Below are 18,059 nucleotides of genomic sequence, written 5' to 3' on the forward strand. Positions count from 1 at the left end.
GGAGCCTTTTCGGTAAAAAAAAAAAAAAAAGAAGTAAATATTCTTTTCTACTCTAGGCACAAGGCCCGAAATTTTGGGTGAGTGGACCAGTCGATTTGATCGACTCCCACTACGCAAATGGTACTTATTTTATCGACCTCGTAAGGATGAAAGGCAAAGTCGACCTCGGCAGAATTTGAACTCAGAACATAAAGACAGACGAAATACCGCTAAGCATTTTGTTCGGCTTGCTAACGTTTCTGCCAGCTCACCACCATAGAAAAAAAGAAATATTGTCAGACGAAAAGGAGTGTGATTAAAGGGAGAGTTGGTTGTTGTTTCTAGCATATCTCACGACCACCTTCCTCATTTCTTTCTCACTGTCAAGTATTGCTGTTTTTCAATATTTCCCCTCCATTAATAGCATAAACTCATTTATGCTATCAAAAAACTTTTTACTGAACATTTGATCTTTTTCAGCCCTAAACCTTATCGGTCATGGGATATGCTAGAAACAACAGCCAAATTTCCCTTAAATCACACACTCTTTCGTCTGAAAATATTTACTTTTTTTTTTTTTAACGAAAATGCTTCTCCTGTAGTTTTCAAGTGCGTAGTGTTCCCCAAAATCATTGTGCGTAGTGCCCACAAATCGAAAGGAGGAAATGGGGGTGGGGGTGTAACCCCCCCCCCCCCTCCCATCATTTTTCGGAAATTTTTGTTGCTTAAAAGATAGTTCAGAACATTTGCAAGAGCACCGTGAAAAACAAAAATTCTGTAAAGAAAATCCCCGTCAAAACGGAGAAATTTCAACTTTTTGGTGCTTCCCAAATCCAATATCCGTCGTTATTTCTGTTGAAAGCATCACAACAAACACACTCGTAAATTGGGAGTGATTTCCCCTTATGTGCAACTCTTCTAACTATAAACCAAAAAAGACTAAATGACGTAAAACGAAAACCGGAGTTGATTGATTGATTATATTTTATAAGATACCAGTCATATACTACGACACCTACTCTACAAAATCCTTCACTACATACATCCATTATGTCTTTGGTATTTTCACAAAGAAGAACTTCTCCTGAAATAACTTGAGAAACAGGAAATTCTGAGTAGTGACAGTTGGCACACTCACACTTACGTGCGCGCACGCACTGATTGATGTTAGGAAATTTAAAGAGATCGATACATCGAGGTGGGTTATTGTCTGTTTATGTTTCGTCTTTCTGCTTGATATAGTTAGTTGTTTCCCCACTTGAGATTGATACAGTAGAATTTGTTATGTTAATCTTTCTGTTACATATTTCATTATTATATAATTTATTTCTTGAGAAGTAAATTATTGATTATCATTTATATTAGTGCGATTCGAACTAGTCTATTCTCTCCAGCTTCTTTTTAACCCCGTGTTAATATTAAACATGTTTTTTTTTTAGCTCTAGGGCTCATTATAGACCGGTTACCCGGTATCCATGCCCTATATAAGCGACCGAGATAACTTAGGAAAGTAACGCAATTAAAACAGGGGCCAACAATAACGAGAGAAATAAAACCTTCCCTCAATTAACGAAAAGAATAGGAAAATGAGTCAAAACAGTTTATTCATTCATTTATCTCTAATTTCTGTTTTGAACATCGGAAATTCCGATTGAGCAGACGAAAATTTTCTAAATGAATTGATGTTGTTCCTCTCTTCACTTTTACTGATACACGCGCACATATTAATCTTTGGAAACTTTTTAACAAACCAAATTCATGTTTTGCTCTCCCATTTCACCCCTATCAAACATAAACATCGCTTCGTGTTACTTTTGTTTTATAGTACCTGGGGTTGGACATTTCAGATTCACATTATAGGCAGAATCACTCAGCATGGAACTATAGTATACACAAGAGATGCAACTCTTTAAATTGTAACATTCTTGTAGATATTCTTTTCTATTCTAGGCACAACGCTCGATATTTTGGGGGAGGGGGGCCAGTCGATTAGATCGACCTCAGTACGCAAATGGTACTCAATTTATCGATCCCGAAAGGATGAAAGGCAAAGTCGACCTCAGAGGAATTTGAACTCAGAACGTAAAGGCAGACGAAATACCGCGAAGCATTTCGCCCGGCGCGATAACGTTTCTGCCAACTCGCCACCAGTGACTGGGTTATGTATATTCCTGTCTAGATTGTGCAGTGATGTCTGATGAAATGGTTTGGTTATATTATTATAAAATGTAATACATTAATAAACAAATAAATAACTATTTTTTTGGAAACATATGTAACATAACTGAACAATTTCTCCCATTCATATATATCATCATTATTTAACGTTCATGTACCATATTGGTGAAAGCACATGGCTCAGTGGTTAGAGCGTTGGGCTCACAATCATGTGGTAATGAATTTGATTCATGGGCTGGACTGTGTTGTGTTCTTGAGCAAGACACTTTATTTCACATTGTTCCAGTTCATTCAGCTGTAGAAATGAGTTGTGACGTCACTAGTGCCAAGCTGTATCGGCCCCTTTGCCTTTCCCTTTGGATAACGTCAGTGGTGTGGAGAGGGGAGGCTGGTAGGCAGAAAATAGTGAGCCTGCTAATAAAAACACAAGTCTAGTCATGTTATTTCCATGCTGCTGTCTGGTTAGGGTTAGGGTTACTATTTTCAGTAACAAAATATGTTTTAAATCTGTGAATAATTGGTCAACAGTTAAGAGACTCTATTGTAACAGTAGCAAGAGTAAGTTTGTTTTAATATTTCCTTACAAATAAAATTATTGTTTTCACGTGAAGTCATTATCATTTCTGAGATGCTGAAAGGAGTTGACAATTGTGATTCTCTTGTCTTTGATTCTAGAAACCTTTGAGATACTTTTTGACATTAGTCACTTCTGTAGAACTGGTAAATACTCATTATATAACTTATTGATAGTATTTAATATTTATTTCAGAAAATCTGTTTGAAAGAGGATTTTTCTATGGAAGATGCGAGTGTTGGAAGAGAAATTTAAATGTCTTCATTGAAACAAAGAACAAAAATTGTAAAATTTTAACCTTCAAGTTTCAATACTGAAAGAATGTCTGAGGAAGTGGTAACATATTGCAGATGTGATACTTGTGGGAAAAAATGTAACTTATCTGTTTGTGAGTGCACTCATACAAAGGAAAATCCATATCACCGTGAAATATGTGAGGAAACATTTTCTGAAAAAGCTAATCTAACAGAACATGAACATGGTCTCACTGACAAGAAAGTGCATCATTGTGAAATATGTGGGAAACAGTTTTCTCAATTTAGTACATTAACACGGCATAAACGTATTCACAGCGGAGAGAAACCCTACCACTGCGAAATCTGTGGCAAAGCATTTGCTGAAAATTATTTTTTAACATTACACATACGTACTCACACTGGAGAGAAACCATATCAATGTAAAATCTGTGGAAAAGCCTTTTCTCAGATGAGTCATTTAGCAGGACATAAACATATTCACAATGAGGAAAAACCATACCACTGTGAAATGTGTGGGAAAGCTTTTTCTGAAATAAGCCTTGTAAGGAAACATAAACGTCTTCACAATGAGGAAAAACCACACCACTGTGAAATATGTGGAAAAGAATTTTCCATTAGTGCCAACTTAATACGACACAAACGAACTCATACTGGGGAAAAACCATATCAGTGTGAGATCTGTGCGAAAACATTTTCTGAAATTGGTCATTTAACAAGGCATAAACGTTTTCACACTGGAGAAAAGCCACACAATTGCGAAATATGTGGGAAAGCATTTTCTACAAGGGGTAATTTAACAGTACACAAACGTATTCACACTGGGGAGAAACCTTATCACTGTGAAGTTTGTGGGAAAGCATTCTCTGATAGACGTTATATATATGTACACAAAAATACCCACACTGGAGAGAAACTATTTCCCTGTGAAATCTGTGGGAAAGCATTTTCTCAAGTTGGTCATTTGAAACGGCATAAATATATTCACACCGGGGAGAAACCATATCACTGTGAAGTTTGTGGAAAAAACTTTTCAAACAGTGGCACCTTAGTAAGACATAAACGTGTTCACACTGGAGAAAAGCCACACCACTGTGAAATCTGTGGAAAAACATTTTCTCAAAATGGTGCTTTAACAAGTCATCAACGTATTCATACTGGAGAAAAGCCATTCACATGTGATGAATGTGGGAAAGCTTTTTCTACAAAAAGGTATCTTCGAAGACACGAACATGTACACTCATATTAAAAAGAAACCATTTACTCATCATAATTACTTAAATATGCTCAAAGTCATTCATACAAGTAGAAGACTGTTAAGATATAAATTTTGTGGGAAAGGATTTTCTGATTCCAATGACTTAGGAAGCACAAATATAATTTATTTTGGGGAAAATAGGTTTACCATTATGAAATTTGGTGGAAATCATTTTCTCCAACCAATCACTTATCCATACATAGATGTCTTTTAGAAAAAAACCGATTTGGCTGTGAACTTTCAGAGAGAATAATATTGGCTGTTAATCACTACATGTGACTGTTAAAATGTTGTATTTGCAATGTATAAAAAGTATTCTATGGAATTATGGTAAATCTATTTCTAAGAATTGTTATTTAGGGTTGATGCCAGTGCTGCCTGACTGGCTCCTGTGCCGGTGACATGTAAAAAGCATTATTTGAGTGTGGTCAATGCCAGTTCTGCCTGATTGGCCCCTGTGCCAGTGGCATGTAAAAATCACCCACTACACTCTTGGAGTGGTTGGCGTTAAGGACATCCACCTGTAGAAACCTTTCCAGATCAGATTGAAGCCCGAGTCCTCAGTCAAACTGTCCAACCCATGCCAGCATGGAAAGCAGATGTTAAACGATGAAGTGTCATTTGTACATATGTATAACAAGATAGTGTATGACTGCTGCTGCTGCTGTGTTATCCCTGAATAATGTTTGAGACATTATTGTGGCTGTCAAGGCAGTGAGCTGGCAGAACCATTAGTGTGCTGAACAAGATACTTAGTGGTATTTTGCCTGTTGCTACATTCTGAGTTCAAATTCCAGCGAGGTTAACTTTGCCTTTCATCCTTTCAGGGTTGATAAATTAAGTACTGGGGCCGATTTTATTGACTAGTCCCCTCCTCCCAATATTCAGGCCTTGTGCCTATAGTAGAAAGGATTATTGTGGCTGTCATCCTAACTTGAAACTGAAATCTGAAGTCATGCTCAAAATTCAACTGGAAATTCTTTGGATTAGAATATCAAATTCTTTTATATGATACTCACCTTCCCTGGTAACCTCTGAGATTTTGAGAAGAAATTAAAAAATTTTTCTCATGTTTATATATTTTAATGAATATTATGTTATGTTGATGGATAATAAACATTATTTTGATATAAAAATCAGGTGCATTTTTATGATTGTTTGTCGTGACTTATGTATGACGTTATACATTTTTTGAGCTAGCATGTTCAGTCACTATTTTCACATTACAAACAACACATCCATCAATGAGTTGTGATAATATTTTATTCAATATGCATAAATCAAGTCATCATGTTTTCATCTTAATCTAAGATTTACTGATCTATTTTCCTCTTTGCAACAAGATTTAAAATTGGATTGCTTGGTATTTGATACTGTTGCTACATCAATCTTCCTCAGTTTATGTCACTTCAACTTCTACATACATTTCTTTGCAATAATGTATTCCACAAGAGAAAAAGGAAAGCTGTAATTTCAGGACAACATTGTAATAAATTCTAGGCACTCATGACAAAACAATAAACTTAGGTTTGCAGCCACCAACTACAAATTCCCCCCCCACCCCCAAGTATGATCTCCATCATGTCCAAATCCTTTGTTGGTATGTCTTCTAATTATAAACTACAGACAGAGTAAGGGTAATGGAGAATTTACAGCATAGCAGCTTGCACAAGGTACCATCCATTGTGATTAGGAGAGGGAACTTATTAAAGCAGACACTGAGTTTTAATGACAGCAGCTAATAGCTTGAGTCTGCTTCGTGTCTATACTTTTACACTCAAGTCTTCTTGTTAGCTGTTTTAACCCTTTCGTTACCGTATTTATTTTGAGATGCTCTGTGTTTCTTTCAGTTACTTTAAATATGACAAAGAATTTAGTAAAATAACTTAATTATCATTCAGCTGGTGTTAGGAACATAAATTGGGACTAAGGTTTGGTAGATTTTAATTCAGAACTTATGAAAACCAGACATTTGTACTCAGAGCCGGTTTCAGCTGGATTGGTAATGAAAGGGTTAAAAATCATTAACTACAAACTGTGTAGGTCAAACTAGTGAATTCTTTGTTACTAATGTGAAGGAATTGTTAAAAAAAAAAAAAAAAAAAAAAAAAAAAAAAAAAAAAAAAAAAAAAAAAATGAACTGAATCAAAAGTGGACTAAATTATTATAAGAGAAAGACCAGATTTACCATTTTCACGTGTCACGGGAATCAATCCGTGGCCCTGGCAACAATCACACTCGGATGTGCTTTTAACATTCCACTAGCACGAGTGCTAATCAGGCGGTACTGTCATCGGCCCACGTCAGCGATTTTGATTTGTTTACACCTGCCTCAATAGCTCTTCACAAGCAAAGTTTATTGTCCAATGAATGAGGGATACTCATAAGTGGGCTGGTTACACCTCATGTTTGGATGTGATTTTAATGTTCCACTGACACGAGTGTTTTTGATTCTACTTGAATAATAATAATAATAACAACAACAACAACAACAACATCGAAAAATACCTTAGGAATGAGAACCCAGGTTCGAAATTTCCCCAAGACACCTGATGAAGGCTGGAGGATATATCAACCGAAAGGTTGTGTTAATAACAAACAAGATGAGGACAAATATCCGTCAAATTTAAATAGAGGTAGTAATTGTTTAGTCACAAGAACAGCATTGATGAGTTGTTTCAATGCTGCTGAAACAGGTGAGAGGAAGAAGTTTTCTTCAGAGCAGAGACATGGTCTGAATTCTTGCAACAGAATGGAGTCCATTGAAGGCACTTCAGGACCAATTGGTGGTATTTAATCGAAGAACAGATTAAGCAAACAACAAAATTACTATTTTATTCAATTTATTATTGAAGCCTAAATTCCCGCAAAGATATCCCCTCCCCTACTGTCCCCAAACTAGAAGAAGAAGAAGAAAAAGCAGTCAGCTATCCAATAAACCATGGGGGTTATTGGCGTCATCAGATTTACTCTCTAAAGAAAACGGAGGTATCCGACATTCAAAGGCCGTCCCATCTCGACGTTCCATCTTGTAGGTACCCCTGCAAAGACAACAACAACATTGATGGTTAACTGGAAGCTGAATGTATGATTGTATGGAATTGTGAGACAATGATGGTTATGAGAAAGAGATAAGAAAAAAAAAAAAACGTATTAGCAAACATATATTTCTTTAATTCTTTTACTGGTTTTAGTCATTAGAATGTGGCCATGCTGGGGCATTGCCTTTAAGGGTTTTAATTAACTATATTGACCCCAATTTTTACTTCATCCTTATACTTATTTTTTTCTGGATCTCTTCTGAATGGCTAAGTCAATTGTTGGGTACAAACAGACAATGTAATACAAGGTATTTTTGCTCAACAATTTCACACAACTATACATATAAAGACAGGTTTCTGCACAGTCACAATATTTTAAATTTCACTCACAAAGCACTGGTTGGTTAACCTGGGGCTGTGGTAGAAGACAACCAAGGTGCAGGTGGGTAGGGGTGGACCCAGAACCACATAGTCGTGCCTGCAAATCCTAATTTGTGTTCCTACACAGTCACTCAATATGTTAGGACCAGCAGCCAACTCTCCCTCAAAGTTCACCTATTTATCTTTCAAATGAGATGAATGGATTGGATAAAAGTCGTTCTGAATAAACAAACTAGAAAAAGAGACAGGATGGGGCATGGCTGGGATGTCAGCTGAACAATGAATTTCCACACTGGCTAACATTTGCAATCATCACACATCCATATTGTTCTCTCTCCCATTTCTGGCCACCACCCAGAAAGTAGTTTCATTGAAACAAAAGATATAAAAACTACTCACCACATATGTCCACTTGGTGCTTGTAAAGATATATGGCTGCTGTATTGAAAGGCTGGCTGTTCTTTTGACAGAATTGGTTCCTAAAAGAGACAGAGATATTAAAGTGGTTAAGGTTAGTTGAAGTTCTCCTCACCTTCCACCATCTTTTCAGATTCTGTCTGGCATACAGCAAAAAAGAGAAGAAAAAAAACTCACACATTTTTGTTTTTACCGTAATGAAGTTTTAACAACCATGAAATGAAGGACAGAGCGTCATGTACCAGCCCTGTATCAGTCATGTGCAACTGTCAGTTTAGTCAATATGTATCACACTTTAAACAACCAACAAGGCTTCATCATCATCATCATCATCATTTAGCATCTGTTGTCCATGCTGGCATGGGTTGGAGGGTTTGACCAGGGCTGGTAAGCTAAGGGGCTGCACCAAACTCCAGTCTGATTTGGCATGGTTTCTACAGCTGGATGACCTTCCTAATGCCAACCACTCCGAGAGTGTAGTGGGTGCTTTTACGTGCCACCAGCATGGGTGCCAGTTGTGTGCCACCAGTATCTGCTGTTTGGTTTGATGGGTCTTCTTCTCAAGCACAGCATATTACCATAAGTCTTTGTTATTGCCTCCATGAGGCCCAGCATTTGAAAGATGTTTCTTACGTGCCACCAGCATGGGTGCCAGTTACACGACACCAGCATCATTCACATTGTCTCCGGGATGCCCAATGCTCAAAAGGTGCTTTTTATGTGCCACCAGCACAGGTGTCAGTTATGTGGCACCAACAACGACCTTAGCTATGATTTCACTTGGCTTCTTGGGTCTTCTCAAGCATGGCATAGTCTTGGTTACTAGTCACTGCTTCTGTGAGGCCCAATGTTTGAAGATCATGCTTCACCACCCCATCCCATGTCTTCCCGGATCTCTCTCTTCCACAGCTTCCTTCTATTTGTAGAGAGCAGCACTTCACACAACTCTCCACATCCATACACATCACATCACATGACCATAGCAACACAGTCATCTCTCTTGCACACCACATCTGATGCCACTTACGCCCAGCTTTTCTCCCAAAACGCTTACACTCTGTCATACATGCATACTAACATTACACATCCAGCAAAGCATACTAACTTCATTTCTTTCAAGCCTATGCATGTCCTCAGCAGTCGCAGCCCACGTGTCACTGATGTGTAGCATGGCTGTTCCCCAAATGTCAAAATAACCAAAATCATGTCCCTAATGTTATTGAAATAAAATGAAACCAGATCAACTCACCTGGCCAACAACACCTCGACCGCGTACAGTTTCTAGCGTTCCAGACAAGCTAAAGATTCTCCAATGTCTTTCTCGTAATTGGACGCTTTCTTCACCCAAATTCTCAAGTCGAACACAGTAGCGCCACTGGAAAAAGATAAAAAATAAAAATACACAAGTGACTGACCTTCCAGTTTGTGGTCAAAGCCTGCTGTGTGTGTGTATGCACCCCCATATTTTTGATATCGTGTTAGTTGTAAATGAGTGTCACAGTCATAAAAGGGATGTGTTTTATTTCCAGTCTTCCATAGAAACTGGAAGAGCATCAAACCAGAGAAAGTCTGTCCTAATGAATTCTTTCCTACTCTCAGCACAAGGCCCAAGATTTTTGGGGAGAGGGGCCAGTTGATTAGATCAACCCATGTACTCAACTGGTACTTAATTTATTGATCCTGAAAGGATGAAAGGCAAAGTTGACCTCGGCAGAATTTGAACTCAGAAAGTAAAGACAGACAAAATACTGCCAAGCATTCCACCTGGCATGCTATCATTTCTGCCAGCTCGCCACCTTTGTCCTAATGAATTCCACCTGACCCAGGTAAGCATGAGGAACTCGTAAATATTTTTGTCATTAACTGATTTGTTAGAACATGACTCTACAAAAGAACTGCATGCAAAATTTTTTGATTAAAATAAAATATATAAACTTTTAATTAACGAGCCATTAATTGGAGTATACTAATTATACTTTTACAAGAATTACCTTTCTATTTTGTGTTTTTTTTAATCAAAGTGACAATGGCAACAATTGCTGGTTGGGAATTCAATTCCAGACCAGCCTTCATCAGATTTAATTTTTGAGACTCTTTCTTGTCAATTATCTTTTGCAGGTTTTTCACTGAAGGCCTTAACTTTGTGGTTAAGAAGATCATTTTTTGACTTTGGGTTCAATCCCAACTTGAATAAGTGTCTTGAGACATTGTCTTTGTTCAACCAAAACTTGCAAGTTGAATTTGGTAGACAGAAACTGGGTTGATGCCCTTCGATGGAGGAACCCTTCCTGTTTGAAGGTTAAACACAACATGGCCCCTTGGATGCTGTTAGCAGAGTCAGCACTGCTACAAACATTTAGACCAGGTCTTCAGTTTGAAGGCAAAAATTCTTCCTTTCCACCCAGCATTCTTGGACTTGGAGGATCAGAAAAAGATTTAAAAGATTGTGGGTGCTGCCTTTTCTCCTTTGGTTAAATGATCTAAACCAGGATCAGATAAAGTGGAGCCATTATAAGTCCAGAGCTATAAACAATTTGGCAAAATAATTTCAACCTTGTCTCTCCACCATACAATAGATTATTTCATGCATGTATTGGACGTGTCTGTCACTCCTGAACACAGTGTTTGAACCCTCAAACCCATGACTGATATGATGTGATAGTCATCATACTAGGGATGGATGAACAAGGTATCCATAAGCACACTGGTTCATCTCTAGTAGATTCTTGTAATACTTTCACTTCTCTCCACCAACCTTTCCAACCCAAGTGTCCTCTTTCCATCTTCTTGCAGAGATGACCCCCAGCTTCTTAGGAGTGGCCAACAAGAAATAGACACAAAAAGGTGAGCACTTACCCAAAACACATGAGTCTGTTGGGAATCCTGAAATATAGAATTATTATATCAATGTGAGATACATCAAATAAAAGAAATGGGTTTAAAAACAAAGAATTTTAAATGGTTCAGAAAAGGAAGGGTAGTTTCTGGAAGCCCCAGCTTTATCAAGACAGAAAGTCATTCTCAGACTGAAGACTTGGTTTCAATGTTTGCAAGGGAGTGGACTTCAATTCAGACACCAAAGGGCCAGGCTGTGATGTTGAACTGGGTAATGGAATAAGTCTACCATCTAAGAGCAGTTAAAGACATCTGATGAGCTTTTGCACAGGTATCTGTGGTAAAGGAAGAACTGCTCAATATCTTGTCTTTTAGAAGTCCTGAGGCAGGATTCAAGAAGTCATTCTGCTGTACAGAACAGGATAAACAGAACAGGATTACCTTGTGTGTGGTACAAAGAAAAGTAGTGTAGATAAGATTTCAACGAATTATATATATAAAGAGATGGAGGGAAATAGGTTGGTAGGCGGATGGATAAATACAGATACATAAACAGGTATAAAACTCACCCTACTTCCAATGTAGAAAGGAATGACTGTCACCCGGATGTTTTCTGTTGTCTCTCGATGTACATCAGACAGTTGCAACCAGGGGTGGTTTTTCTCTTGCCATGCACGCAGTGTGTCCTTTGCCACAAATGCTGGGGCTGAAAATAATTGCAAAAAATTTCCACATCTCAACACGCTGGAGCAGATTTCCTTTCAGCAAAGAGACACTGAAATCATCCACACGGTAGTTTTCTCGTCTGTTTCTAATAATCCTCTCTACCTTCTAAATAACCATTTACCTCTAAAACAACTACCATTATATAGTTACATCACCATCACATGACAATAAACACTATCTCCTACCTCTAAAACAGCTATGCCACTACAGGGATGATCAATGCTGGTATCTCTAATCATAGGCTTGCTCGGTAAGGGCTGACCTGGGGCTAAAGAGCAACATGATACTCATACTCACAGCTCCCTACACAGCAATCTTAATCGTTTACTAATCCACATATTGCAAGGAATAAAAGAATAAAGGCAAATTGTCGACAGTGGTTGGTGTTAGCAAGAACATCCAACCATAGAAACCATGTTGAAACGGACAACTGGAGCCTGGTGCAACTCTCCAGCTGTTGTAAAAACAGACATTAAACGATAATGAGGATAATGAGTTACAACTGCAACTCTCCAACATATACATGCACTAATTACATTCAGCTTGTTTTATTGTTAATTTTATCATTATTTCATCATTAATTTCTATGACTCCTGTAACACCATTTGAGCATGGCTGTTGCCAGTACCGCCGGACTGGCGCTCGTGCCGGAGGCACGTAAAAAGCACCCACTACACTCTCGGAGTGGTTGGTGTTAGGAAGGGCATCCAGCTGTAGAAACTCTACCAGATCAGATTGGAGTCTGGTGCAGCCATCCGCTTCGCCAGTTCCCAGTCAAATTGTCCAACCCATGCTAGCATGGAAAGCGGACGTTAAATGATGATGATGATGATAGTATAATTACGAATGATCAAATATCAAAGTCTGTTGTCAGGGCACCTACAACTGTAGTCGGTGATGTTCTCTTTGAAAGTCTTCGATACATAATAACATACAATATTACTACCACAAAACAAAATCAACGTCAATATAATGACATATCTATGTGTGTGTGAGGTAGGGGCTCTCATGGCTCTTTCCCAATGTAATTCATTTCAGTTTTAATCTCACATCAGGTCACTTAGTAGATAACTGCAACTTCACAACAGATGACCTCTGATCAAATCTCTGAGCAAACAAAGACACGTGTGAAATATTAACAGGAGGAAAATAGGAAAGAGATGTTAAACTTACAACCACCAGGGTCATGGCTGAGGAATTTATTAAATAACTCGTGGTGAATTGGATGTTTTGCTTGTGTAGAATATGGCAGGATGTCCTCATGGGCCAAATAGTCCAGACCTAGTGGAAGGAAAAACAAAATATTAGATACCTCATTTAATGTTGTCGTTTTGGGCCCCTTTCTTATTTTTGTTGTGGTTTTAGTCCCTTCTTTTTTATTTTAGCCTCTTATCTCCAAGCATAATGCCTCTTCCCTCTCCACTGTATCTCCACTCAGTACATTCTGTAAAGTGGTTGGCATTAAGACGAGCATTCAGCCATGGAAACCATACCAAAGTAAACATGTGAGCATAATGCAGTGCTTGGAATATTTTTGACAATAGATTTGCTCCACCAGAGCTGAACAGGGTCTAAAGGGTATCAACTTTTGACTGGTCAGTGACCTCATTAAATACCAAAGGCACACACTGTGTAAGTCCAGTGTCAGAGCAGATGGGAGATGCTACCTGCCTCTCCTAACATTCACCCCTGTGTCTATACAGCACATGTTAATACAAATAACAGCCATACTGCACACTACTTATAGCTAGCCAACAAGGGAGGAAGAATTAATGAGACTGCCACACCGGCTAGAAACAATAGTCAAATCTGTCTTAAATCACAACTGGTTTTCTTAATAATAAAACAAGGACACCTTGGACAATGTAGTTGTTGGTAGAAACCAGTCGTAGCTGGAGCATCTTTGATTATTGGTCTGTTCAAGCAACATTGACCTGGGGTTAAACAACAACACAGACAACGACCATTCAAATATAAGAGGTGGTCAGCAAGGAAAGAGGATGATTTTTTTTTTAGTAGGCCTCACCTGAGATGGCGTACAAAGCTCGGCTGTTTTCTTGGTTACCAAGGAAAGTGACTGCTTCAGTTTGGGCTCTCTGACAGGAAAATAGAGAGAAACAAGCAAAATCAACAAAGTAGTAGTAGTAGTAGTAGTAGTGGTAGTAGTAGTGGTAGTCGTAGTGGTAGTAGTAGTAGTGGTAGTAGTAGTAGTAGTGGTGGTAGTAGTAGTGGTAGTGGTAGTAGTAGTAGTAGTAGTGGTAGTAGTAGTAGTAGTAGTAGTAGTAGTAGTAGTAGTGGTAGTAGTAGTAGTGGTGGTGGTACCGTGATGTTAAAAACACTGATTTATACTTTAAAAGGTGAAACGTCCGACCCTTTCATAACTAAATTTCTAAGGAGTGGATTACTACCTATCTGTTCTGATAGAGCTAAGATTTTGGATGGGATTAGTTAAACATTTTTGTACATTGGTAAATGCCATATAAATATTGACCAACTGGTATGTATGTATGAGAGAAAAGTTGGACATAAGAAGCATCAAATGTGGTGTGCAAGAGAGACGACTGCGCTGGTATGGTCAGGTGTTATGTATGGATGAGGACAGCTGTGTGAGGAAGTGCCACACCCTAACTGTGGAAGGAACCTTTGGAAGACATGAGGTGGTGAAAGATGACTTTCAAATGTTGAGCTTCAAAGAGGCAATGACAGGAGACCAAGACTTTTGGAGATATGCTGCAATTGAGAAGACTTGGCAACTAAAGTGAGATTGCAGCTATGGCCGATGACAGTGTTGCATGTCCGGCCCATTTAAAAATACCCTTAATGCATTGGACGATAGGATATGCTTGAGAAGACCTGTTGAGTCAAGTAAAACCAAAATGTAGCTGAGGCCAGTGCCCCCTGATGGGCTCCTGTGCTGGTGGCACGTAAAAAACACTATCCGAATGTGATCGATGCCAGGGTCGCTTGATTTGCTCCTGTGCTGGTGGCACATAAAAAGCACCCACTACACTTTCAGAGTGGTTGGCATTAGGAAGGGCATCCAGCTGTAGAAACACTGCCAGATCAGATTGGAGCCTGGTGCAGCCACTGGCTGTCCAGACCTCAGTCAAACCGTCCAACCCATGCCAGCATGGAAAGTGGACGTTAAACGATGATGATGATGATATATATATATATATTTGAAAAAATGAATAGAAATTGCTTTTCTAATAATTTTTCCACTTTATAATTAGAATAATTCATAAACTGGGAGCCAGTCAGGGGGCACTGGCACCGGCCACATTCGGATGGTGCTTTTTACATGCCATCAGCATGGGAGCCAGTCAGGCGAAAGAGAAAAAATTATCAAAAAAGCCATTTCTATTCATTTTTTTCAAATCTATAATACTGTACCAAGGACTTTCTATCTCTTATTCTATTATATATTGAGGCAGATTTTCTATGGCTGGATGCCCTCTCTGTCGCCAACCCTCACTGGTTTACAAGCGAGGTAATATTTCTCCATAATCAAACATAATATTTGAAATTAATGATATTGCTTGTATTTCCAACATTCTGCATAAACATGTCTGTACAACATCATCATCATTTAACATCTGCCTTTCATGGTTTCACAAGAGCCGACCAGGCAGAAGCCTGCACCAGACTTCTGTAACTGTTTTGGCAGGATTTTTACAGTTGGATACCCTTCCTAGCACTAAACCCTCAGCAGAGTGGACTTAGTACATGAATAATTATTATCTAGCTTGGAAACAAGTAAGGGTTGGTGATATGAAGGGCATCCAGCCATGAATGTTGCTATATTTTCACCCATTTCTCCAAAAAGTCTTTGATTACTGAGGTATTGTGCTTAACAGATTCAAAACACAAACCAACAACTAAACACAAGCAAAAGACCACTCCTACACATGCAACCAATATAAATACATCATCAAGTGAAACATAGCAGTGGCTGTGTGGTAAGTAGCTTGCTTATGAACCACATGGTTCCCGGTTCAGTCCCACTGCGTGGCACCTTGGGCAAGTGTCTTCTACTATAGCCTTGGGCCGACCAAAGCCTTGTGAGTGGATTTGGTAGGCGGAAACTGAAAGAAGCCTGTCGTATATATGTGTGTGTGTGTGTGTTTGTGTGTCTGTGTTTGTCCCTCCAACATCGCTTGACAACTGATGCTGGTGTGTTTACGTCCCCATAACTTAGCGGTTTGGCAAAAGAGACTGATAGAATAAGTACTAGGCTTACAAAGAATAAGTCCTGGGGTCGATTTGCTCGACCAGAGGCAGTGCTCCAGCATGGCCACAGTCAAATGATTGGAACAAGTAAAAGAGTAAAGAGATGGAGATGAATTTATAATTTATTAAAAAGTTAAATTTAATGTGAATATTTTAGTACAAGTGGTCTCAGACAGGTTGGTTTTAAGAGATTTAATATTTGCTCTCAGGTGAATAGGATGTGTAGTCATTAGTAAAGATAAATGCTCTCAGGTAACAGTGATAAATTGATATCTAATATCATGTTGTATGCATTAGTCATTGTTTAACCCTTTCGTTATCAACTCGGCTGAAACCACTTCTGGTTCTGTAGTACAAATGTCTTGTTTTCATAAGTTTTGATTTAAAATCTTCCACCAAACCTTAATCACAATTTATGTTCCTAACACCAGCTTAATGATAACTGAGTTATTTTACTAAATTCTTTGTTATATTTAAAATTAATTGAAAGAAACACAGAACATCTCAACAGAAATATGGTAACAAAAGGGTTAAGATAATTCTCTAATGCCATTTCTCTGTAACCTATCTTAATGTTAAACCTCCAACTTATGTATTTTAATCTATGCTGCCATAATTAATTTTCTTTAACAAATTCCTTCCTGGATGGAACACTGGTCCATCACAGGATTATGTATTTTCACCAGCTGAGTGGACTGGAGCAACGTGAAATGAAGTGTCTTGCTCAAGAACACAATGCATTGCCTGCTCCAGGAATTGAAACCACAATCTTGTGATCAGGAGTCAGATATCCTAACCACTAAACCATGCACCTCTGTAATATGAGAGGGTGCCCCTAAATTTGACATTCTTGTGGCATTGCTCTTAGGCAAAGTACATCACTCTACCTTTCGTCACCAATATAAATATAAAAGTACCGTAAATCCGCAAGTATAATCTGCACACATTTTCCCCAAAATTTAAAGGTCAAAATTTCTGGTGCGTTCTATATACGAGGTTAAAAATGAAAAATATTTTCTAAGCACAATTTTCTAGGAGATAAATATATAAAGGCAAATTACTTAATATCTATTTTTCACTGACATTATTACTGTTATTTCTTTATTTTCTGCAAACAAAGTGCACAAAAAAGCTACATGTTTGCATTATAGGACGTTACCGTATATGTTTACAAACCAGGGACGTTATATAGACCTCCTTGACTCAAGTTAGAGAAGGGGTGCGTATTATACACAAGGTTTAGGTTTTTCAGAGGTACTGTCCCCTAAAAATACCCTGCATATTATACTCAAGGGCGGACTATACTGGAGGATTTATGGTATTTTCTATAGGAACAGAGTATAAAGTGTTGAATAGGCAATACTTATGTAGTACTGTATGATGCATACTAGTGAATGGAGCGTAGCACTGTATGGTGTGTAATAGTACAATGTTGGGTGCTGTAGTAGTAGTAGTGGAGTGTTATTTGATGGCGAGATAGAAGAGTGCTGTTGAGGAAAAGAAAGGGAGAATAAAACAGAAGAAACTGTGTGAACTTACTATGTAGGGACAATCTCTGGAATCCACCAGAACTAAATAATAGAGATGGGTGCAGCCTTTAACTTCCTTGCCCACCACAGTGGAATCATCTTCAGGGTTCCTAGAAGTTAGAGGAGAACGATGGAACAGTTAAGTTGCAGGAATGGTGATATTAGATGTTTGCAGGTCATGGATTGACCCGATGATGAAGACGATGATGTATAGAGTAACAGGGAACTGGTGTATATTATAATTCAGGAAACTAGAAGTTAATGTATAATGAAGTAAGCAACTGGTAGGTGATGTATAGTGAACTGCCATCCACATCATCATCATCATCATTTTATGTTTTACTTTCATGTCAGTAGGAGTTAGAGAAGTCATCACAGCCCGAGTCAGTAATTTTTTTAGTGTTACTTCCCTTCTAGATGGGTTGGAGGATCACATCTCACTTGTACATTCCATTGTTGGCATGGGTTCTAGGAATTGATGCTCTTCCCAATCCCAACAATTTAAAGTGCAAGTTATCATGGCCCCAGGGCTAGAGAGGGGGCTTTGTCCTATGCAAGACTAAAAAATCCTCTGCTTTTTGTCGTGCTTGTTTGTTCACGGCAAACATGACCAAGATAGTGGATAGGAGAGAAAGTGATGAAGAGGAAAGAACCAGG

The 18,059-nt window shown here is 38.4% G+C and overlaps 2 protein-coding genes across 2 annotated transcripts in view; one reads left to right on the forward strand and one right to left on the reverse strand.

The window, feature by feature from the left end:
* Positions 1 to 929: 929 nt before the first annotated feature.
* Positions 930 to 6,378, forward strand: LOC106872070 (zinc finger protein OZF). The gene is made up of 2 exons (XM_014918923.2): positions 930 to 1,177; positions 2,927 to 6,378. The coding sequence occupies exon 2, from the start codon at positions 3,053 to 3,055 to the stop codon at positions 4,232 to 4,234; it is 1,182 nt and encodes a 393-aa protein (XP_014774409.1). The 5' UTR covers positions 930 to 1,177; positions 2,927 to 3,052; the 3' UTR covers positions 4,235 to 6,378.
* A 691-nt stretch (positions 6,379 to 7,069) lies between these two features.
* The window catches only part of LOC106872074 (polymerase delta-interacting protein 2), a 20,600-nt gene continuing 9,610 nt past the window's right edge, over positions 7,070 to 18,059 (reverse strand). The window contains exons 4-11 of the mRNA XM_014918928.2: positions 17,413 to 17,512; positions 13,670 to 13,739; positions 12,817 to 12,924; positions 11,487 to 11,623; positions 10,939 to 10,965; positions 9,332 to 9,457; positions 8,065 to 8,144; positions 7,070 to 7,284 (exon numbers count right to left, since the gene is read on the reverse strand). Coding sequence (XP_014774414.1) covers positions 7,167 to 7,284; positions 8,065 to 8,144; positions 9,332 to 9,457; positions 10,939 to 10,965; positions 11,487 to 11,623; positions 12,817 to 12,924; positions 13,670 to 13,739; positions 17,413 to 17,512 — 766 coding nt within the window. The 3' untranslated portion in view covers positions 7,070 to 7,166. The remainder of the gene's footprint in view (positions 7,285 to 8,064; positions 8,145 to 9,331; positions 9,458 to 10,938; positions 10,966 to 11,486; positions 11,624 to 12,816; positions 12,925 to 13,669; positions 13,740 to 17,412; positions 17,513 to 18,059) is intronic.

The sequence above is a fragment of the Octopus bimaculoides genome, chromosome 6 (genome assembly GCF_001194135.2).
Source record: "Octopus bimaculoides isolate UCB-OBI-ISO-001 chromosome 6, ASM119413v2, whole genome shotgun sequence".
NCBI lineage: Eukaryota > Metazoa > Mollusca > Cephalopoda > Octopoda > Octopodidae > Octopus > Octopus bimaculoides.